Below are 25,202 nucleotides of genomic sequence, written 5' to 3' on the forward strand. Positions count from 1 at the left end.
CTCATTACCTTCCTTTGCACGCCCGATTTCTTCAGCTCCTTCGAGCTCATCCCGCCATAAATCTCCGGGAAGCCAGAAATATTTCTACCAAGGATATAACTAACGCAGGTAAAGCTCGCCAGTTAACCGACGTCGTTGTTTTTTTGTTTGTTTTTTCGCCATGACGTGATCCAGCAAAAAGAAACCACTACGAAGCCAAACGTTATAACGGCGGTTGCGGCCTCTAATTAGAGCGCCGCCGTACATTAGCGAGGCGTGTTCTACAGATGTGCCAATCACTGGCGGAATTCCCCGAGCGTCGTCGGCGTTCCCCGCAATCTGGAGTGCGTCCCAGAGTGCCTCGCAACGATCGCTTGCTTCAGATAAACAATTTCCTCTCTCTCTCTCTCTCTCTCTCTCTCTCTGTCCAACGTAAAGCGGCGCCCGTGGACGCCTCCTGCGTAATCGTTCTTAGGCGTAGAACGTAGAGAGAGCGACCGTGAAATGAGGGAATAAATGGTCGTCAGATAAAGACCGGAGACGCTTGTTACTCATCCGACTTCCCAACCTCCCAAGATCAAATAGGAATACGTACAATAAAACAAGCCTCAAGTTACCAGCTCCCGTGGCATAGTGGTTACGATGATTGCTTTCCACGCCGAGACTGAGGAGGCACGGGTTCGAATCCCGTCACCGGCTGTGCTGTCTGAGGTTTTCCCTGGGTTTTCCGAAGACTTTCCAGACGAATGTCGGCACAGTTCCCCCTGAAGTCGGCCCAGGACGCATACTAACCCCCTGTTCCCCACTCCTTCCTGCTGTCCTCTCTCCATCTGTCCAAGTCTGTACGCCGCTCATAGCCACAGTTGCTTCGCGGCGCTAACACGGAATTAAAAAAAAAGCTTCAGATTATACCGGCTCTTCAATAGCGTACACCCTCAGAACGTAATTTCGCAGACTACTTTTAATGCATACGTTTTGGTTATGGTAAGGAAGTTTAGGCATTCGCCTAAAAATGCCTATCAACGCCTAAATGCGAAGTTTTCGGGGTTGCCCGTTTTTTTTTTTATCGACTCTGTTGAACTGTGGCCTTTTTTAGCATTTCTATATGCCATAACAGCCTGTTTTACACGTGCGGGTGCGTCCTTCAGGCTCATGCTGAGTGCTGCATTTTGCTTCTCGTTTTGTCCCTTTTTCAGTTTGGTTTCCTTCAAAGTACCTTGGTTTTCTAGAAGGGGTCCATGTATATTTGATCAAAAGGATTGGTCTCTCTTGGCCTTTCAAGATCATCGAGGGCGGAGAACTAAAAGCATTGTTCAATATAGCGTGGTTCTAGGCAGCATTTGTGTACCGGAAGTCGAAGCTTGCACGGTACCGTAGCCTATAAACGAGCAAGTTTTCCCGGATGGAGCTTTCTGAAATGCCAACAAAGGCAAAGAGCAAACCAGATTAACCAGCCTATTTTTACGTTTCATTGCTTATTTGGTGTTTTTGAAGGCCCAAAATGCCCTCAATAAATGCAATTTTTAACGGGTCTCTGACCAGAACCTGGTCAATGTCTTTGCTTGTATGGATAACGAACCTACTGTTATGTTCTGTAACAGACGTCGTGACGTGGGCGTAACACCCTGTTTAATGTCCCTGAACATGGATTGCACAGTCCTGTTAAACAGATCTCCCAGGAATGGCAATCACTGAAAAGCGACAATAAGAAAGGGCGCCACAAGCCCATAGGAAGAGGGCGCCACCTACAACATACATAACATGCCCACCTTTTACATATAACATGGAAATCAGTGCCACCTTAGAAACTGGAAGAACAAAGGTCACATTGCATAACGCTTCTCATTAAACAATGCTCAATTAGAAAGATCAACTCAAACAGGAAATGCACAGCCGGCCAAATTCAACGCACCGGGAGTCTAAAGTCCGTGATGGTCACTCAAAGAACTAGACAGGCAATAACCATCACACCCCTTAACTAGTAATTAACAGTTCAAGACATCGCTATCCACATTTCCATTAGACACGTAACTTACAATTAGTCAAAACACTTCACATAAAAATTAACGAGTTCAAAAGTCCCACGTTTCCATTAAGCGCTTCACTCACGACTGATACCTTACAGGGGGCACAACCACGCGGCAGCTGCGTGTAACATATCCGTCTAAATTGACACGTCTAGATGCTTGTGGCTCGATATGACACTCAGGTCTCGTAGCAACGAATACCTGGGGCACGGGTGCGCTGCCTGTCTCTTCTCCTGGGCTTCCTTGACGTTCAGTTGTTTCGATGTCGTAATCTTCCGCTGATGGTGGTGGCACGTGTGGGAAGGCTGGCCTTATGTGGAAACGGTTGCGCCGATACTTTTCTGCCCTCACGTGACCTTAACGTGTAGGACCTAGCTCCTGGCCCCACACGTGTGATAACACCCGGGCACCAGCTGGTGTTACGTCGGTATCAGACATCTTGTTGACGACGAAGAGGTTGAAGACGCTTTGACCTCGTATCGCCATGGATGTGTTGACGTGTCTGCCGTTGCTGCAGTGCTTTCTGTGTGCCTTTGCAGTCAAACTGAGGCATCAAGTTCGACGGCAAAGTAGGCACTTTAGTTTTAAGCTTTCTCCCCGGGCGATTTCATCTCAGATCAGGCAAGCCGGTCCCCTTTGGTCCTCCGATTTCGTTGATTCTTTTTTATGCTAAAGCCACACCTTTATGATGAACAGTGCCACTGGTCCGAAACTTGAGATCGCAGTAGTTGTCGAGAAAAAAATTGACGAGCGTGCCTGGGTGGCGTCGTGCGCTTCACAGAATCTTCCTCGGGTGGTACTTTGAGAGCGTCTCGTCCGCACCACGAACACGCTAGAGGAGCGCCAATTTTTTTGCGCATTCTACAGATGTCGGACTACCACTTAATTTAAAAAAACGGGCATTTCCTCTCACGAACTGTTCGATAAAAAATCGCGAAAACGCTCGTGAGCGCGATTTTACGCACATTTTAAACTTTTATTGCGGAAGAAGTACGCATGGCAGAATTACGAACTATGCACCAAATGAAAGATAATTAATTGCTCTTTCCAACGGCGCATCACACATAAATGTGAGTGTTACTGGAGAATAGGTAGAATAAGACGAACCATGCTGCCTCAGTGAAAGTACACGAAGTTCGTAGGTCAATTCCTCAAAAACCCCACCTTTAATTTTGGCAACAAAAATTGCATGGAATCCTGAATATATTACCTTTCCAATGGTGTAAAATTTGTGTGTTCTAAAAGTTTAGAACCGAAATGCCAGCGCCCATAAGGAGAGCAGGTACAACGCCGTCATGCGGTTCCAATTCTGGCCACCCTCCGGCGTTTGTACTGATCGTCGACGAAGGGAACCTGGCTTTCATCACCTCCTGTGCCTGAGATGGACATTTCGTGCCCTATCGTATTTCGACTAGGACAGGGTGCAAAGAACAAACGTTGCTAGTATGTTACGTACATGAGGAGAGCAGGTACAACGCGGCCCGACGGTTCCATGTTCTTCCGTTCTAATCCTTTGTTTTCTGTTGACAGGCGCTTGAGATGTGGTCCGTATTTAACGACCTTGAAGCAGGGCAGCTGGCCTAATATATTGATCCGCATGTACAGGAATAATACAACACTGCAAGCCGGTAGAGTGGTTTATTTGGTGACTGGCTTTGCTATCGCTCACCTTTAGAGAGAATTTACGAAAGACACTAAAACAAGAGTAAAATATAGTTACAGTGCATGAAAGAGCCGTATGTACATTTTAAATACAAAACACAGCTGTGAAAGTGGAATGCGGAAATCGGGAACAAATGTCACCTATGTGTGAGCGGCATTACAAACTGGTCCTGTTGGAAAGCATAGATTTGTATGCACATCACCAGCCAGACGTAGTGTGCTGATCGTTCGGCGGGCTGAAAACAACGCAGCTATGACCAAGGTTCAAACATGTCCTCAGCGGTTCTTGCTAGCTGAACTCCAGATACTGCATGACCTTCAGATGCTTTGTACCACACATGGGATGAACGGATCCCTGTCACTGGCCGAACCAGTTCCCATTCATCCTTTTTCGAATTTCGAAAGGCTGCAACCTGAGCCGACGGAATGTGCAGCAGTTCCGTTGCGTGTTCCTTCTTTTTGAGAGCGCACACAAAATCTTCAGCGGTTTGAATAGCTTCAGCAGGTGGACATCGCAAGTTATGCAAGCTTGCGATATGTTTCAAAGAGCCCCCGACACCATCGCACGCGTTTTTTCCATGGCCACTGGCAGAGAAAATCCATCGCAGCAACAAGTTGTTTTTCCCCATTTCATAGAGCTGGTATCTGTTCTTAAAGTGCGCTGCAGCACCGTCGGACACGTATATCACATGGGAAAACACGGGCAGGATGTCTTCTATAGCCTCGGTTATGTTTTGGAGGGCAAGAAGGGCATGTGCAGTATCGTGAGATAGGTCGTCACTCACTGTGGCAAAACTTTTTGTCGAAGACATGGTCGTTACAACACAGGTGAATAAGGATATTTGATCCGTCTTCCAATAACGCCCTTGGACCTCACTTGAGAAGTTGACTCTCCAGTTTTCTGCGAAATCGAAGTGCATGATGACATGTCTTGGATCCACGAAGGCCTTCTCGTTCCAAATGGCGCTTCTTTGTATGTTGTATATATATTCATGCTTGGTGTACAGAGCAGCACATTTCCTGACCGCCTCCAGGAATATCGATGCCTTTAGCGTTTTCCTAATGAGGTCACCAGATTCCCAGAGAGCCATATCAACGTCGTCGGCACGCTCGATCCTTAGCTTCTGTAGGTTGATCGTTTTGGCCCCTTGACAACTGCGACACTCTTGCAAAAAGCATGTCCTTTGTGGCTCAGGACATACAGACATCGCATTCAGTTGGTCTCTGCTTAGCTGGATGGATGACGCACTGTTTATGGCCGCGATGATCAAATCAAAGTTTGCGCAGTACAAACACACGCACTGTTCCGGACGTGGGTCTGTGCGAACCCACTTAGGCCGAAGTGTGTAGAACTTCGTCAGTCCTATATTGATGTCCGGATGAGCACTCTTGAGCAGGCTAAACGTTTCCCGTATAGAACGAGTCATAAAGCGCTTTGCAACAGCGACTCTCTTCCCGTCTCTGGTGACATGAATTACGTCTTTTTTGTTGGGACTTTGGACAGAACAGTCCTTTTCGTCTTCAAGATAGTACCGGAGTGCAACCTGTACGTCGTTTTCGCTGACAGGATGCCCACCATACTTGTCCGGCATCGCCCACACGCCCTGCTTCCCTTTCAGGCTTTTTGATTTTTCTATCACATATTTCGTTGCATCCGGGATCAGTCCTACTATTTCTTTTTTCGTCATGTTTTCAGGAAGAAGCGTAAGAATCTGGCATCTTCCTTGATTAGTGGTGCACTTCTGATAAGCGGTCCTGATGTTGCGCAAAAGGCTAGAACATCTTGTGCAGTCTTTTCCGGAGGTGGTCGGTTCGTCTATGTCATATGCATCACTTATTCTGCGGCTTATTGACCTGCTCAATGCGTCGCCAACTTCTCTCCGTTTTCGTGACGCATACGACGGCATTTGTTTCCTTTTGAGAGACGCCGGCTGCCGCAGCGGAGTTACGTCGATATTTGCCGTCGAAATACTCTTATTAATTTCTTCAATAATGTCCTCACTCTGAACATAGTCTGTGTCAGATAGAGCAACGGGCGAGGACTGCGATAGACCACTAATTGCTGAACGAAAGTACGCAACACAATTCTTACATAGTTGGTCCTCACCGCAGACTTCATCACGTCGCTCAGGGTCGAGAAGCGCCTTCAGCGCATCGATGTCAAGGCTTGACACAGTTGTGAATCCACTCTGGCGAAGAATCCTTTTCTGATGTCGACGTGCATAATCGGCACAAAACACACGTTCCTCACTATAAATGTTCCGAGCCATGGAGACGACTTCCAACGCTGACGAACCAAAAGTTATTCAGACACCTCACTCAACCGCTGCATCGTCGACGGCAGGTCCGTGCATTATTGGCCACACACGGCGACCAAACGAACCTGTCCACACCGCAGCAAGGTCATTTTTGTTAGGAAGTCTGGCGTCTGGTGTCCCCAGTGCGGGTTTGCTTATTACTTATAATCCGTATGTACATCCGGCAAAGGCGATGGGACGCGGGCACAAAGTTTGGGTGAAAGAGAATATAGCCTCCGCGTCACGCAACCTGATGCCAATGTTTCTTCTTTGCAGCCTGTCCGTTGTCGAAATACGATATGGCACGAAATCTCCATCACAGCACAACAGGTGATGAACTGCAGTGTAGCATAGATACGTGGAAGTCAGGTTCCCTTCGTCGACGATCAGTACAAACGCCGGAGTATAGCCGGAGTTGGAACCGCATGATCGCGTTGTACCTGCTCTCCTCATGCGCGCTGGCATTTCGGTTCTAAACTTTTAGAACACACAAATTTTACACCATTGGAAAGGTAATATAATCAGGATTCCATGCAATTTTTTTAACCAAAATTAAAGGTGGGGTTTTTGAGGAATTGACCTACGAACTTCGTGTACTTTCACTGAGGCAGCATGGTTCGTCTTATTCTACCTATTCTCCAGTAACACTCACATTTATGTGTGATGCGCCGTTGGAAAGAGCAATTAATTATCTTTCATTTGGTGCATAGTTCGTAATTCTGCCATGCGTACTTCTTCCGCAATAAAAGTTTAAAATGTGCGTAAAATCGCGCTCACGAGCGTTTTCGCGATTTTTTATCGAACAGTTCGTGAGAGGAAATGCCCGTTTTTTTAAATTAAGTGGTAGTCCGACATCTGTAGAATGCGCAAAAAAATTGGCGCTCCTCTAGCGTGTTCGTGGTGCGGACGAGACGCTCTCAAAGTACCACCCGAGGAAGATTCTGTGAAGCGCACGACGCCACCCAGGCACGCTCGTCAATTTTTTTCTCGACAACTACTGCGATCTCAAGTTTCGGACCAGTGGCACTGTTCATCATAGAGGTGTGGCTTTAACATAAAAAAGAATCAACGAAATCGGAGGACCAAAGGGGACCGGCTTGCCTGATCTGAGATGAAATCGCCCCCCCATGAAAAGTTCTGCTGGTTACTTGAGTGCATTGATGGGTGTACTTGTGTAATCCAAGAGTGCTTTACCGTCCTCCGCTGACGTGATCGACGAAGCTTTGTCTGCACGGCACGTTCAGGTTGCCCATTTGAACGTGGATTATACGGAGAGCAGGGATTGAAGATAATGTCCCAATCTTTTAAAAAACACCGAAATTCAAAAGAATCAAAAGGCGGTCCATTATCACATATTACTATCTCTGGGACAACAAACCTTGCAAAGCATGTCTTGAGTGCGTCGACAAGTGCTCTCGCATGAAAGGATTTCATTTGCTGAACGTCCACATATTTACTGAAGTAGTCAATGACTAAAAGGTACGTGCTATTCAGATGAAAAAAGTCCATGCCAATTCGCTGCAATGGTCGATGTGCTAGCTGTCTGTCAGCAAGAGGCTCATGCTGGTTGCTCCTTTGATGTCGTTGACAAATTGCGCAAGTTTTTATCATGTTGTCGATATCACGGTTCATTGATGGCCAGTACAGTGCTTCCCTATAGCCCGGTTCTTACAAGACACTATTCCTCGGGGAGCGTCATGAAGGCGGTTTAAAGCATCATTCCGACACGATGATGGAAGAACGAGACGCTGACCTCTGCATAAAAACCCATCAGTAACGTACAGTTCGTCTCTTATATCTTAGAAGGGTCGAACCTCAGATCGAACTAGGAACCTGTGTTGTGGCCATCCGTTTTTGAGATGGAAAATGTCACACGTGGTGCTTCTCTTTATTCGTCGTCTTTCTCTTTGCCCTCTCGCGAGCCTACACAGTAAATTTTTTTACGCCCTTCCCGGTGTGAAAAGGGTGTACTATGAGGACACACCTGAATTACGCTTATACTACACTCAACTAAGCACCCGTGTTGGTGTAAAAGTGGAGTAATGTACCAATACACCCCGATCACGCTTATGTTACACACCATGCTAAATTTTGGAACACTCATATCAGTGCAACAGGGGTGTATGCCGCACAATGCTCAAAGCTCCTGTAGTTTTCTTTTTCATTGTGAGAATATTTGCAATATATATATATATAACTTCCTATGTGTGTGTATAGATAACTTGGTACATACAGGTGGATGCGAAAAGACGTAGACCATAAGTAACGGAGAGACTTGGGAAGCTGTATAAGGATTAACAACAATTGCTACTTTTATTGCATTAACAAAATTAAATGGGAATTATGGGAATTACTCGAAACAGATTTACAGTCGTACTGCCAACTGTAGGACATCTGTAGTCAAAATTAGGGGTGGACGTTTTGGCAGTCACCGCTGCCCTCAGCAGGACTAAACTTGAAAATAGGTGACAGGGGCTTGACCCCCTAGCTGGAAGGTTTACTGGCGCGGGTGACATTGAAATTAAAATACATATGTGTATGTAATTAAAGGACTAATTACTGTGAGTGATTGTGATATTAATATACGAAAAGAAAAAGTTGAAGCAACCAAAGATTACGAACAGTTAGGAGCAAACAAGGGAAGTTCGACAGTAGCAGCCTTCAACTGGGCTTGCAAATGTCGAAGGCAGGCTGGTGTTGAAGTGTCGACTTGGTTAAAGCGGAAGCACTTGGCTTAGCTTGCAAAGCCTTTCTAAGCTCTTGGAGTGCAGAGCTAGCTAAACCCGAAGAGACCACTTCGCGTGGCATAGGGGTTAAGATCATCGCTTTCCACGCCGGTGACACGGGTTCGAATCCTGTCACCGTCTGGGTTTTCCGGAGGCTTTCCCAACGAATGTCAGTTCTGCCTGAAGTCAGCCCAGGACGCACACTACCCCCTCTGTTCCCCACTCCTTCCTACTGTCCTCTCTCCATCTGTCCACGCCTGTACGCCATTCATGGCCACAGTTGCTTCGCGGCGCTAGCACGGAATTAAAAATGCTGTAAGAGTCTAGATAGTTAAGATGTTCACACTTGCAAATGCAGGTTGCACTGCATCAGTGGAACTAGTGTTCCGTGAATTCCGGGAGCAAGCCTTCTTTTTTCGTTTTTTGGGTCAATACACCCAATAAACACCCTTCTTTTGGGTGCAACATGTCACACCCCCGTTACACCCATTATTGAGGTGTAGCATTTACACCCATAAGGGTGTGAGTTATCTAACACTCATTTTACACTCATAGGGGCGTAAATAAATTTACTGTGTATACAGAGCGCTCGTCGTCGTTAACACCATTACATCTCCCCTTTCTCAAGTCAGTCTAAAAGAACCCAGTCAACATTACACAAAAGATATTTTGTCCCAAAACTCAAAACCCAAACTCTTCCTTGACTCTTCTTGAAATGTCCTTGCATGATACGGAGCCACAGATTACTCTTCTAGGGGGTATCTCCGAGGGCTTCGACGTTGTCTGGTGCTTCGACGAACTGGTACTGACTCCGTGGCTGGACCCGACCGTGGTTCGTTCTCGGGAGTGGAAGCAGGTTGCTGCTGCTGACATTGCGATGATCTAAGATGCTCCCGAGTACGACGAAGCTCAGCACCGTCGCTCGTCCTTATGATGTAGGACCTTGGTGCCCCGGCGGACCCCACAACTGTTGCTGGTGCCCAAGTCTTGACTTTGCTGTTGTAGGCTGTCACTGGACTATCCGGCAGCAGTTGAGGCAGCTGTCTAGTTCCTCTATTGTAGTAGACCTGCTGACGTTGGCGGAGATGCTGAAGCCGTGATACCACATCCTTTGGCTGTACCAGGCTTGGTTGCAGACATGCTGAATGTACCGGAAGAAGTGTCCGGGTGCTCCTTCCCATCAAGCGTTGTACTGGTGATTTTAACACCTTGTCCCGCGGAGTATTTCTCCACTCGAGCAGAGCAGTCTTGAATTCTGTGCTCTCATAGGCGTACTTGCTTAGTAGTTTCTTCGCTTCCCTCACTGCTCGTTCAGCCATGCCGTTAGACCTCGGGTAATGAGGGCTAGAAGTAATGTGCGTGACTCCGAGGAACCTCATGCCTTCTCGGAACTCATGGCTGCCGAATGGTGGGCCATTATCGCTCAGAAACCTTACTGGAATTCCATGCGTGGTGAACACGTCTGTGCATATGGCTACCACCTCTTTCGCTGTAGATCGCTTTAGTGGTTTGACTTCGTAGTAGAAAGAGTAGTAGTCCACAAGGATCAAGAACTCTCTTCCACCCTGGCTGAAAAGGTCAGCGCCGATAACCTGCCATGGCAACTTAGGGAGTTCATGGCTTATCATAGGAAGTCTCTCGTTTCGTGGTCGATGCTTCTCACATAGAGCGCAGTTTCTTGCTAGTTGTTCAATCTCAGACGTGATCCCGGGCCAGAACATGACGTCCCGCGCTCTCTCCTTCATCTTTTCTTCTCCACAGTGTGAAGCATGCAACAGCTTTAGTGTGATTTGCCGCATTCCCTTTGGGATGATTAGTCTGTTGGAACGAAACAGCAGACCATCCTGCGCGTGAATTTCTTCCTTGTAGGTCCAGTACTGACGCACCTCGTTGTCAACTTCGTTTTTATTGTTAGGCCATGCTGTTTCGACGTATTTTCTTATCTTCTGCAGCTGGCCATCACGTTCTGTCGCTCGCGATATTTCCGCTATTTTTTCGTCGGAAACATCGAGGTATTGAAGTACGTTTACATAGAAGTGCTCCTCTTCTCTCAGGCATTCCTGCTTCGGAAATCGTGATAAAGCATCTGCAATGAACATTTCCTTTCCAGGTTTGTATACAACGTTAATCGGGTATTTTTGAAGTGCGAGCCTCATTCTTTGTAGACGAAGTGGACATCCGTGGAGAGGCTTCTTGAAAATGGCTTCCAACGGCTTGTGGTCGGACTCGACCTTTACGCTGGGTTGTCCGAAGATGTACTCGTGGAACTTCTCGCAGCCGTGTACAATGGCGACCATCTCCTTTTCAATTTGTGCATATCTTTGTTGAGTCTCCGTAAGGGAACGGGAGGAATACGCAACGGGATGCCCTTCTTGTGTTAAGACAGCTCCAACTCCATCCTGGCTAGCGTCGACTGAGAGCGTCACAGGCTTGTGTGCTTGAAAGTACGCTAAAACCGGTGCCTTCGTCAACGCTTCGCGTAGCTCTTTGAAGCTGTCTTTGTGTCTGGTTGACCATTCCCAAATTGTATCTGTTTTGAGCAGTTCACGTAGCGGTGCCGACACTTGTGATGCATTGGGGATGAATCTTGACACGAAGTTGATCATGCCCAGGAAGGTACGAAGTTCCTTGACATTTGTTGGCTCAGTAACGGCGAGAATATCCTCGACTCGCCTTGGATCCACAGCAAGTCCTTCTGACGTGATCATTTGTCCCAAGTACCGTACTTGCTGTTGAAGGAAACAACATTTCCTGATGTTTAGTTTGAGGTTTACATCCCTGCATCGCTCCAGCAGCCTCATAAGGCGTTGATCATGCTCAGCCTTGGTCCCTCCCCAGACAAGGATGTCGTCCATTACGACATCGACACCGTCGAGATCCTGTAGGACCCTGTGCATAGCTCGCTGGAAGACTTCATGAGCTGTTGAAATCCCAAACGGCATCCTTAGGAAACGGTATCGCCCAAACGGTGTGCTCATAGTACAGATGTATGAGGAGTCCTTGTCGAGCTGAATTTGCCAAAAGCCAGACGATGCGTCAAGTGTCGAAAAGTACTTTGCCTTTCCCAGACGCGGCGCGATATCTTCGAGTGTCGCCATGGGGTAGTGTTCCCGAAGGAGCGCCTTGTTGAGATCTGCGGGATCAAGACAGATCCTGACCTTATCTTTCTTGACCACGACCACCATGTTGCTCGCCCACTCGGTAGGTTCCGTCACCTTGGCGATTACTCCGTCGGCTTCCATGTGGTCGAGTTCGCGCTTGACTTTGTCTTTCAGTGCAACGGCAATCCGCCTTGCTGGTTTTACAACTCCTTTTGCATGGGGTGTTAACTTCATGTGGTACTGTACCCCTTTTAGCTTTCCAAGGCCTTCAAAGACGTCCCGATAAGGTTGTGCTGGTCCGTACAAGTGATGTTCGTCGCTTGTTTTTGTAGCAACTGCCGAATGCACTGTGCGCTGGATCAGACCTAGTTCTTCCGACGCTTTCCCACTCAGGGTAAGCGGTACCTCTTGTGGTACGACGAAGAACAGCACCTTTGTGCTTTGGCCGTTACATGATGCTTGCAGAGGAATCCTGCCTGCGGCCTTTTGCTTGAAGCCAAAGAAGGTGTTCAACGTAACGTTGCATTTTGTAGTCTTCTTGTTAGTGACTTTTCTCAACTGTCCGGCTGAGATTACGGAACAATTGGCACCAGTGTCTACTCTGCAGTTTAGTTTCACGTTCTCGATCGTAACCTCAGCAGACCAGAGATCGCTCGATGCGACGTTATTTACGGACAGCATTTGCAAGAAGTAAGTGTCTTCTTCACGTTCCACTTCAAGGACCTGTTTTGCCTTCGGCTTCCTTCTATATTTCTTTCGTTGTCCTTTGCTTCTGCACACACTGGCGAAGTGGTTAAGTTTACCGCAGCTCTTGCATTCCTTGCCTTGCGCCGGACATGCATCTTTATCGTGCGTATATCCACACTTCGAACAAGTTCTCGTTCGCTTCGTGACCGCGTGAACTTCCTTCACTTCATCTTTTTCCTTCTGGATATCATCAAACTGCTGCTTGCTGAGCTCTCTCATCCGACATGTTTCTATAACCTTCTCACATGACGGATTTTCCGAGATCAGCCTTTGCTGAAGTTTCTTGTCGCGAACTCCAAGGATTATGCGGCTACGCAGCATGCGTTTTTCCAAGGTCCCGAACTCGCAGCTAGCAGCGAGTATCCGAAGCTCTGTCAGCCACTCGTCAAATCGCTCCCCTTCTTTCTGGTTTCGCGATCCGAACAGAAATTCGTGGTACGTTAAATTGAGCGTCGGTTTGCAGTGCTCTTCCAGTTTCTGGATAAGCTTGTCGACATCGTCACGGTCCGCTTCCGTTTCAAACTGTAGCGTATTGCATATCTTCCTGCCTTCTTCACCCAGTATAACCAAGAAGGTCGCGGCCTGAACTTCCTTTGGCTGCGCCTTTAGATTTGTCGCTGTAGAGAAGAGTCTAAACTCGCCTTTCCACAACTTCCAAGCTTTCCAAAGATCGCCGGTAACATCGAGTGGCTTGGGCGGAGGCAGGATACTTGTCATCGTTGCTGCTACCAACGTTGAAGTCATCGGCGTAGTAGTCGTTTCCATTGCGAACTTCTGCCAGCTAGGGCTAATCCTTTCGCTTCGAACGCTGGCCACGTCGTTGACGTAACACCGCTGCCACCATGTCACACGTGGTGCTTCTCTTTATTCGTCGTCTTTCTCTTTGCCCTCTCGCGAGCCTATACAGAGCGCTCGTCGTCGTTAACACCATTACATCTCCCCTTTCTCAATCAGTCTAAAAGAACCCAGTCAACATTACACAAAAGATATTTTGTCCCAAAGCTCAAAACCCAAACTCTTCATTGACTCTTCTTGAAATGTCCTTGCATGACAGATCCTGACCTTATCTTTCTTGACCACGACCGGCCTGCAATGTTTCATCCTTAACAGTTGCGGCAAGGTATATCTAAACTGGTAGCGAAAACAAGCGAAAATACTAAATCAGACCCATCAGCAACGCTACCATCATGAGGCGCGAGCGATCCTGGGTGTTGACAGTAGAGGTACGATCGTAAACACAAAAACTTTAGAACGTGGGCATGGGTTGTGTGCGTACTAGTACGTTATTCATAATTTCAATGTAGAAAAAACTTTCTGTTGCCCCACTCGTGCACATATACGAAATCATCTACCACCCGAGTACGTTTCCGTATCCTGCTCCTTTGCGCATATGTCACAGTGGACGGGCGTGTTTATCCGTGCATCTGTGTATCCGTGCCGTGTGTTCGTGCATTGTAATGCGGAGTTCGTATACTTTTTGGGTCAAACAGGTAGCGACATTCACATCTCGGAGCTGTAGGCCAAGGTTAACACGTGTGAACTGATGAATACAATGCATCCCCTGTTGCTGGCCCCGCGAGAAAAAAATTCATCGGACGAGCGGCCATGATAGCGTGAGTGTTAGCAGGAATCAACTGTGCACCAACGATGTCATGTTTTGTTGCAATGGCCACTCATTGAATCAATGCAAACGTCTAATCACTGTGTGTGCGTATTGCTCTAGGTGAGAAATGGCGCTTAAGTGAACCTTCCTCGTTTCTGTGTGATATCACGGTGCCCTTCTGTTTGGAGTTGTCAAGATATGTGATAACTATATGTATTTCGTATTGGTACGTTTCATTAAAGCTGATACGATTTATTTTTTCTGTGTTCTCGTCTGGTACTGTTGCACGGGTGAGGAAAAGGGAATACAACGCAAACGAAGTGCGCGAACGAAAACGTGCCAGGGCGAATTATGCACTACTTATTATTCATACTTCTGACGTCACCTCTGACGCCATATATTTACAATCGTAGTAGTCCGCGTAACGGATGGATGGTGCTGACCGACTCTGTCATGGCGTCGTTCTGAAGACACAGGGGCCTATGGGAGTTGCGCTACCTGTTTAGATATACCTTGGTTGCGGCGCAGATGGGTAGAAATCCAGCGAACCGGTAGAGATGTAGGAAGGGAGTTGCCTCAGGACAGAAGCCGCCGATATTTCGAACAGAGACTGTTCTTCTTCTGTTCTTCTTTGCGGCGCGTATCTCTAAAAACTTCGGCGTAGAAGCCGTTGCGAGGGTGCAAACTGTTATCGGATATACGCCCTCGTTATCGTCGATCATCCCTGCCGGGTCAGGAGCGCGTGATAAGGCATCTGCTATCGTTAGGTATTTCCCCGGAACGTATAGGTAATAGTGACGTTGTAATCGTTGAGACGAAGCAGCAGATGAGCGGTTTATGGTCCATGTGTACTTCAACCGATCGGCCGAAGATATAGTAATGAAAATGCGTACATGCGAAAACAATAGCAAGCAACTCCTTCTCAATCTGCGCGTACGATTGCTGTGTTTCATTCAAAGCTGCGGACGCGGACGCAACAGGGCGACCATCTTGCATAAGCACTGTGCCGATGCCGTAAGAACTCGCGTCGGTAGACAACGTGACGGGCTTCGTTTTGTCGAAGTACGCCAGTACAGGCGCCTTCTTCAGGAGTTCTCTGATGTGATCAAACTGCTTAGTCTTATTTGCGCCCCAGAGCCACGGTACATCAGATTTTAGGAGTTCACGAAGCTCACTTGTCTCCTGCGATAGATTAGGCAGAAATTTTGAGAGGTACGTAACCATGCCAAGGAACCTCTGAAGCTCTGCCTTATTTGCTGGCAGCTTCATTGCCGAAATAGTTCGCACTTTATCTTCATCGGCGCAGATGCCTTGATCAGTCAGAACGTGCCCAAAGTACTTCACACGAGGCTGAGCCAACTGAGTCTTCGATGGATTGAGTTTCAGATTATTATTTCTGGCTAAGGTGAGGACTCTGCGAAGCTGTTCCTTATGCTGATCCGTTGTCTTTGCGGCCAGAAGTATATCATCGAAGTATGGACGAATGTAGTTATGCCCACGGAAGGCATCGTTCATAGCGCATTGAAAAATTTCAGGTGCACTTGATAATCCAAATGGTAAGCGTAAAAATCTGTAACGCCCCCACGGCGTGGCAAAGGTGCACAAATAAGAGCTCTGTGTGTCCAACGGGATGTGCCAGAACGCCTGATTAGCGTCAAACAAAGTGAACAGTTTACATTCGCTAAGGTTTACTAAAATTTATTCTGTCGGAATTTTATAATGTTCACGTTTGATGGCTGCATTGAGCTTTCGAGGATCCAAACAAACGCGTTCAAGCAGTTCCGCTCTTCTTGGGCACAACTACAATGGGGTGGACCCAGTGTTGACTCCGTTACTCTTGTTATGACTCCATTACTTTCCATGGATTCCAGTTCTCGTTTGACACTGGCTTCCAAAGCCAACGGGATTTTCCGGGGAGCGGACACACTGGGAGTTACTCCCTCCTTTATATGCTGTATGTCCCGGGCAAACAACCAATTCCCTCGAATACGTCAGAAAATTCCGCAAGAATAGACTGGAACTCTTCGTTGCTGCTAGTACTACCAGGCCCCCACAAGTGCCATAGAGCCCATGGATTGAGGAAATTCACACAACCCTGGGCACGCAACCAATCAAATCATCAGGGTTTGCACCCCACGTGACATAGAATTGACCAATCAGTGATACGTTGATTTGGATTGTTCTCGGTCCACCATTTGTGCTTGATCTGGCTACATTGCTGGATTTTGGCTACCTTTGGGGCTTGGCGGCTGCTTATTAGCGTTCACTATTCGTAAGATGATTCGTAGTAGCAGACTGAAAGAGACAAGAGCGAGCTTCCAGCGAAACAGCGTTTTATTTGACGGAACAATAATCAACGAATGTACAGAGAAGTGCACGAACAAATAAAGTTTTCACGGCAACAGTACACTCTTTGGATACATGTTGAAATGAAAAAGTAGGAAACGAAATGAAAAAGGCTCCTGAGAGTGAACAGTACAAGCGCGAGTAAGAATTGCTAGATTTAGAGTCCTCTACTACAGTGCTACAGTGTTATAACGTACCATCCTGTCGGGCATATTCGCGCTGGGGCAGTTACGTAGAATTCTGAGGGATATATGTTGTTGTTGAGGGATCATGAATCGATAGCATTTTTTTTAGACCTTGTTTGTGTTTGTCGTTTTTTTGTCCCCTAGTCTCGGGTTTTTAAGTTATGGATCGATAGCATATTGTGTCATCTATGAAGAATTTAAGAGTGATTCAGAAAATGTGTGTTTTTATGGGCAAAACAAAACTCTTCATAAACCGTACGTTAAAATCTTCGCCAGTACGCTGGCGCTGTTCGCCATTCTTGTCAGTGATTTATGCAGACCCCCCTACATCCCTTAAAATTTTGCTCACAGCCTCCCAAATTTTTCACCTTGCCCCCTCTGCGGGGGTCTTGCGGCTCAACAACGCCTTAATTACGTTCTTTCTGACCCATGATGAATTATGACCCCCTCCCAGTTTTTCGCGACACAACCCAGCTCCGACTTTCTGTATAAACCACTCATTCTTATGGTAGTGTTAGTAACAGGAGCCACATAAAAGGTACCGCCTGTCTGGAACACAAAGGCCGCGAAAACACAGCCACTTTTTTTTACTGTTTCCATTAGAAACAGGCACCTTGTATACCATGGAGCATGTGATGGACATTTCTGCTTGCCAGTCAAAGTGTTAGTGGTGAGAAGTTTGTATTTAGAAATGGAAAAAGTAACTTCACATAAGGACTCGGAAGCACCAACAAGTTTAATGTTTGTAAACACAAGTTATTTACATTAGACAAAGAATATCAGGAGGTGGCAGGAGACACAGAACAGAACGTATGCACAAGGTGGAAAGGATGCACATAACAAAGTAATTAACTTACTGTCTACAGCTTGGACAATGGAGGTCAGTGTGTATGAACGGCTGGTATAAAATACATACAGCACATTACTTGTTATATACAGAAATAGGTGTGCAGATTGTTTTACTTGATACGTACATATATGTGCGTGCAATTGTGACTAGAAGGCAGACTCTTGGTCCTGCCGTGCAAATATCGCGCTATATACAAGATTATGCTAGATGCTGAATGCAAGATTAGTGTAACATATACAACAGTGCATGTGGAACACGCTATAACAGTTGCAGAAACATTAACAGTTGCATCAGATGTCAATGAACTTCCACAGCTGTGGTGGGGTGAGCATATAGCAGTATCAAAGGTATAATCTGTGACAACAAAAAGAGAAACTTGACTAGAACCTGACTAGAAGTAGTACAATGAGATTTATAAGCCATACACGTGTACAGCTCAAATTTGTTAAGTGTTCAACAGCGAGGGATGAGCGATGTGCAAGACTGCATATGCTGCTGGCATATCATCAAGGTATAGCATGAGTAATTTCATGTACACGGGACATGTCAAACACTGTGGTTACTGAGTGTCTCAGCAACGAGATTACAAAACTGTGTACGTGCAAGTCCTGCCACCTTGGCAAGCAATGAGGTAGTACAAGATTCACACAAATCCTACACGTCAAATGGTGCAAAACGACCAAAAACAGGGAAGTGTCAGGAAAAGCGGCTGGAAACAGGTTACTTCAGAGGAGACTGTCCAGACCCTGGACATGCAATAAAATGTGTCCGACGACACTTACTTTCGCACAATTCAGCATCAATTCTGAGCTGAGCTTCTTTTGTCAATGAAATCAATAAACAAATGATGTGTTTAGTGCATCATTTACCATGCACTGAGCAACCACTTCTCCTTATTAAGTTACTGCTTCAGTTATGCTTCGATTGCTCACTAAGAACATGTTAATTAACAGCATTGTTCATTAAGATCTGGGGCCATTCTTGAACTGCACGTAACGACCGGTATAGCTCTTTTCCAAACATTGCACACTCAACCGAGCACTTGGCAAGCATTACGGGATAGCAAAAAGTTGAATATCTAGACCCAGAACATTCGAAAACAAAAATGAAAAAAGTTGTGAGTGAAGACGATGATGCTTGAGACAATGACGGAGGTGAGCTTGTGAAAAAAATTCAAGAGAATGAAACCTGAGCTTCAGGCAGGATATGGACAGAAATGAACAGAACAGCTGGAGTGACCTGTGTTGTTCATTTCTGTCCGTGTCCTGCCTGAAGCTCAGACAGTTATCACGACGGTGCAAGCTTTTTGCGCTTCCTGTCCTCAGCTCGCTTGCGTGCATTTTCTCCCACTGCCCTGTTTCTTTGCCGTAAGTATTGATATATTCCGCTCAAAGTAAGCATTAACATAAACCTAGCCTGACACGTGATGCTACAAAAGGGACCCTCTATCTGGCTCATCAAAGTGTCCAAGATATGTTGCCTTATTCTTTTCCTCTGTGCAGCAATTTTAAGTTCTTCTTGCACAAGTCTCTGTGCCTTGGACACACACTGGAACAGGGAGTCTGATGGCATACAAGAGAAACTACCAGAAGCCTCAGAATCGCTTTGCAAGTATGCAAGCAACCCCTCAGCTCTTTGGAGTCCCTCACCTACATCCTTCAACAAGTTTGGGCACTCAGTGCACTTAGATTTCTTTAAAAAGGAGTGTACCATTTCCCCCGCGTATGCATACTGTGCATTAGCCTCCACAATATCAGGTGGCTCTTGCACAGCATGCATCACATGTTCAAGCTCTTTTTCATCAGCTGCAGACAATTGCTGTGAGCCAGATGGTTCAGAGGGAATGTTTGCAGCTGAGGAAACCGGCATACGCAGAAGTTCTTTCAGGAGTTCAGTCGTATCAGCCTCGCAATTCCCTCTGCTGGGAAGATTCGAGAGTCTCCCCACAAGGGTGTGCTTGAGGCCTGCAACGAACTGAAACGCGTTGGGCGTCTCGTTGCACCCGTGCATCTGCCGGAATTGCCCAAACATATTCTCCAGGGGGTCCTGGTTAAGCCTCCGTGTCAGCAGATATTCAAAACCAAAATTTTGGTGAAGGTCTTCCCACAATGCAAGCACTGAGCGAATTGTGATTTGCCATCCCCTTACAGTAGGAGGTTGCCTATCACTGACGAACTTCCACTGTGCAATCCATTGGACAGCGGACTCGAGTAACTCCTGATGCTTGGTGGATTCCTGCATAGCATATCGCATCTTTTTGTCGTCACGTCGTTCGACAGATGAGCTGTTCAAACAATCAAACAGCACATCCATCTTCAGGAGGAATTCCGAGGTCGCAATGCCTGCTGGATGCATACGCCCCATGCCAATCAGGGTAGCGATCCCAGTGGAAACTCGGTCGCTTAGCACTTGCACTGCAAGTTTAACCTTCATACGACTAAAGGGTGAAGGCTGAATGTGGTTGTATGTTAATTTGGGTACCCATCGAGTTGTTAATGGGTAGTCTGATTCATACAACTCCTTGATGAAAGACCACTGAACTCTCTGTTGACAACCTCCAATCTGAAGATCATGCTTCAACAGGAGGTTCCGTGTAGTTTTCATCAGGTGAGGTGGGTCAAAAACAAAGTATACTTTGGAGCCATTAACTGTGAAATATGGCTTTGATGGGGAAATCTCAAGCTTTCTTGACAATGCAATGTTGCTGGCACCCTGGTCGCATACAACCACTTTCACAATGATATCCATTGTCTGAAGCTGCCGAATAAGCTCTTGAATCAAGTCATTAAGTGTATCTGCTGACACAGTTGACTTCGAAAAGAGGTAAGACAAGGGTTGGACCCAGGATCTTGATATCCCCGAGAGCACAACAAGCAATGCTGAATTTGCCATCTGAGGGTTCCTCTCCTTTCCTGTGTCTGCAAATCCATAAATTTGGTCTGATCGATAATCATACTGCAAATGCTCCTTCAGAGACATTTCGTCAAATATCAGTGCACATACTCTGTCTTTTGGAGGTAGCCCTACGAATCTTTCCTTCAGTCCATCAAGGACTGTAGGCAGGACTCCAGGCTCCATGTTAATTTCTTTTAGCCAATTCCTGAGGGAACTCTCTGATGGCAAAGCCAGAATTTTGCCCATGAAGCGGTATGCCTGAGGGCTCTTGAAGTGCAAGTTAAGTGCCACCCCCCTGAATTGTCGTGGCCACCTACGCCCAAACTTGTTCAAGGGCTGCAGGTACAGCTGGGTGCGGAATATGTCAAGAGCCCCCTTTGACAGGTATTGTGACGCACCCTGAACCACCTCACTCCTTGACAACCCACCGAAGCGAAACGGTGATCTACGCTTAAAGAGGGACCTCCTGAGGTTGGCGTTTCGCATCTGCAATTTCCGAATGAGGGAGGCCGTTCCTGCTGTCCTGTCTTGATGTGGACGTCCAGGTGTGGAGGTTGGAGCGACTGAGTCCACAAAAATACCTATAAAAACAAAGGCAATTATAAACAGCCCAATATGTCTGACAAATGAAACTTGCCTATCAAGCACAGGGTAAATCAATGCTACTCGTTATGCATCAAGTACACCACCTACACCATATTGATATACTTACTAAAAATATGTATTGTTCTGCAGAAAGTAAGCAACATAGCAACGAGTCAGAGGAAGGGGAAAGTCACACAAACGTAAACCTCTAAATCAGAATACTCGACATTTCTCTGGTATAACTTACAGCGGGGGTCAAGGAGGGAAGTAATAGGCGGAGGAGGGTCTTCCCACGAAACGTCTGGGGAGTCAGCAGTGCTTGTGCCCGGTGAGACTGAGCCACTGGTGCTGGGCATGGTGCCTGAAGGCAGCAAGTATGCCAATGTGAGCATGTAATGCGTAATTTTATTAATGGTGACACAGACTATTCGTCAGCTTGAGACACAAAAACAATAATGAACAATTCCTTTCATTATAACTAATTCTGTGGTGCAGTGTTGACACCAACAACAGATGCGATGCTCCATACCTCTGACAACCTATCAGGCAACTTTGTATGTGCTGGAAGTAAAGATTGACAGAACGCAAGACGAACTTACTGCCACGCGCTGCCTGCTGCTGGGGGAAGGGGATATCACGTCCAGGCGCTGCAGACGGAGAACCTGCAGTACGGTCTGAGCAGCCAGAGAGAGCCTCTGCAAAAAGAAGCAACAGATGATGCACTGCTTTCATACCAACTGACCACTTCTCCAACTCCCTTCTAAGGAAGCAAAAGGAAAGCCCAAAGATCTACGTCAGAAGACATGAGTATTAACCTCCCACATTCTGGGATGTGTACAGCAGAGGAATTGACTGATTTTCTTCAGAAGTGACTTACCACTAAGGTCTTCAGTGGCAGTGACAGGTGCACTCTGTAGTCGTGTCGCTGGAAGATGTGGTAGGGCCTGTCTGTCTTCTGAACTTCCACAGCTGGCAGGAGAAAACACGATACCCGATGTGCTGGGTTCACCAAATACGTCTGCAGCGTCTCCCGCACGTACAACTCCTGAAATTGGCGAGTATACAAGTATGAGTATCGCTGGACAGTAAACTTGGGGCTTACAGTTAGGGCAATGGAAGCCTTGAGATGTTTATGACTGACCAAGCTGCTCTTCCTAGTTCACTGTTTACTTTTCACTTGACATGGAATTGTCCCTCACCTGGCTGCACTGGAGTACCCTTCGTTGATAGACTGGGTATGGCTGACCGCTTCAGCTTTGTTTTTTGTTTGTTCTTGAAGCAGTCAGGCGCAAAGTGCAGGGCACACAGCCTCAGGTTTCTCAGCTGCGCAGGTCGGAGATTGGTGAGCTCGGGGCGTCCAGCAAAGGCTATCCATGCCACCTTCCTGCATAAGCGTACGATACGAAATCAACTACTCGCCGACGTGACAACTTATCGGCACGGAAGGAACAAACGAAGCTTCTACTGTATCTCAATTTGAGTCGTCTAGTTCCAATCATTCACTCGGGCCCATCCTTTTGGGTACAAAGTTAACGTGCTAACAGTGAAGATAACGGAGGGTAGCACTACTCCGATGGTCAAAGATAACCAAATAGAGCAAGTGCGTGCATACCTGTCGTCGTCGGGAAACCTGAAGAATGAATGGTCGCTGTTGAGGTTTGTCGACCTACATCCTTCTGCCTTGCAGTATACAGTGGCATGGCGTCTTACCGTTACCAACTGTTCCATGTTGAAGGGCCTTACTTAAATTAAGAGGTTACACGCATATTTACAGGCATATTTACAAGCATATTTACAGGCGTATGTACATACAAGGAACGAACGCCGACACGAAGCCCCAAGAGCAGCCAAAAAAGTCAGCAGTGTAGCCAGGATATAGACGAACGGTGACCGTAGAACAATCCAAATCAACGTATCACTGATTGGTCAATTCTATGTCACGTGGGGTGCAAACCCTGATGATTTGATTGGTTGCGTGCCCAGGGTTGTGTGAATTTCCTCAATCCATGGGCTCTATGGCACATGTGGGGGCCTGGTACTACTCTGCACTTGTCTAACTCGTTTCACCAGATTCAACTCCTCACAGGCTCGTTTCCCAAGAATTGCACTCACGTTCATTCGTACTACCACAAATTCTAGCTGACAGTTCTTTCCATTAATGACACAGTTCAACTGGCATTTTCCAACAATAGGTAGAGGCTCTCCGCTAAATGTTTGCACCTTAATCTCTGTTGCCTCGATCACAGGTTTGCAGGAACAAGATTCAATAACGGTGTAGGGTAACACATTTACTTCAGCACCAGTGTCAAGTTTAAATTCAATAGTGCGATCCTGAATTTGAACACTCTGTAGCCATTGAGATGAGCTTGAACGGGACAAGGTGTCAACAGTGAGCTCACCCAGTAACGTTTCGTTGTCCGTGGTTATCCCATCCGGCGTAGCAGTGTCCAGCATATCGATGCGGCGCGCTCCTGGGAGCATCCTTTGGCGAAGCATTCTAGCGAAATGTCCCAACTTTCCGCATGAAAGACAGTGCATTCCATATGCGGGGCAGTGCAGTGGACGATGACGCGAACCACACCGTGAACATGAAGCTGCATACTGTCTGCCGGAGGGCGGTTCTGAAGAAACTGATAAGGCTGCGACTGCAACCCAGGAATTTGCGGTAAAGGACGAAAGCGGTCTTGTTTAACTATGAAAGATGAAAGTCACTAACTGGCGTTCACCTCCATGTGCGCGACCTTGATGCTGTGCGCTCCGTCCTTATTGCCATTGTTGCTCATGTAATGCGCTGACTGATGCTTCCGGGCCCATATTGTCTATATCGCGCATATGTTTCTTGTATATTTCAGCTGCCTTGCAGAACTGTACAACCTTCTCCAGCGAAAGGTCACTTTCTCGAAGCAGACGTTCTCGAAGTGCCGGGTCCCTTATCCCCAGAATAACCCTGTCTCCGATCAGTCGACTTGTTTTGTCTCCAAAATCACACCTTTGCGCTTGCAGCAGAAGTTCCGTTACATATTCGTCGATAGATTGATAGAAGGTCGATAGATTGACATTCCCGCTGGGCCATCATGTTGAAGATAGCCGTGGCATGCGTCACATTTTTGTACGGCAAATAAAGTTCGTCGAACTTTCCCAGGATGTATTTAACGGAATCCGGGACACTTCTTTCCGTTGCGCCTTTTTTCGTCGAGACACTTTCTTCTGTTGCGTCTTTTTTCGCCAAGTAACCGTGTTTTCACACGAGCGCCTTTTCTGACTGCGCAGCGACTGAAGGAGGAGAAAGATGTATCAGCGTAATTACCCAATCATCCAACCATTCGGTCGCGGGAGGGGCTTATCGTACAGCAGATTCTAGGAAGCGCGCACGTTCTTATCTTATTTTTGGCGAGATATGAAAGAACCTTGTGCAACATCACTGCGCTCGGCAGCTCCGTCCGTCCGAAAGAACCACGCGGATAGTTTGTTCGCGGGGCACAGAATCTGACGACTGACGCGCAGAGCCTTCCGGGAGGACGAAAAAAAAAAAAAGCCACCTTCTGTTGCCAATGTGACAAGCTCTTTTGTTTTTATCTAATACACCTGGTAGAGCAACACTCAATTTTGTGGAAACTTGCCGATGAGCAATACCGAAATATACCATGGAAACATGCCATGTCAGAACAGATCGTATTTGATCGTAATGAGTGTAACAGAGTATCACTAATAACAGAGTGGCCTGTCTCTAATAAGACTTCAACAAGTTTGTGTAACTCTGTTTTGAAACTGGACACAGGAAGGCCATTTCCAATCATCTGAAAAAAATTGTTCGGAAAAGGAACGGTTTCTGCTGATTTCCGTAGTTGTTCCGCAGCAGTGGAACCTTGTAAGGTGGTACAGTGATGGATTTCATGCCGTAATGGCAAGTGTTTGGGATGTCGCTAAAAGATCGTGAATTTGCAAGGCAATTTTGCGTAAATGTCTGATTTCCAAGTGAACACTTTGTCTACTGTATCTTGAAGGAGCTGAGGGGCTGGATGGATGAATTGTAGTGGCACTCCTGGTGGGCCTCTTTGCAACGAGGGTCCAGCACATTGCACCTGTAGACATGGTTGTCGTACACCAGGCTTTCTTTCTTTTTTTCTTTTTTTTTGTGCACTGCAATTTTATCGTAGTTGCCCTCTGTGGTGTTTCCCCAGATTAGACAACAATAGTAC

General features: G+C 46.8%; 1 protein-coding gene across 1 annotated transcript; it reads right to left on the bottom strand.

Moving 5' to 3' along the window:
• Positions 1–9,434: 9,434 nt before the first annotated feature.
• Positions 9,435–13,256, bottom strand: LOC135389746 (uncharacterized protein K02A2.6-like). Its single transcript, XM_064619778.1, has one exon. The coding sequence runs from the start codon at positions 13,254–13,256 to the stop codon at positions 9,435–9,437; it is 3,822 nt and encodes a 1,273-aa protein (XP_064475848.1).
• Positions 13,257–25,202: the final 11,946 nt, after the last annotated feature.

This window comes from Ornithodoros turicata, chromosome 3 (genome assembly GCF_037126465.1).
Source record: "Ornithodoros turicata isolate Travis chromosome 3, ASM3712646v1, whole genome shotgun sequence".
In the NCBI taxonomy this organism is placed as follows: Eukaryota; Metazoa; Arthropoda; class Arachnida; order Ixodida; family Argasidae; genus Ornithodoros; species Ornithodoros turicata.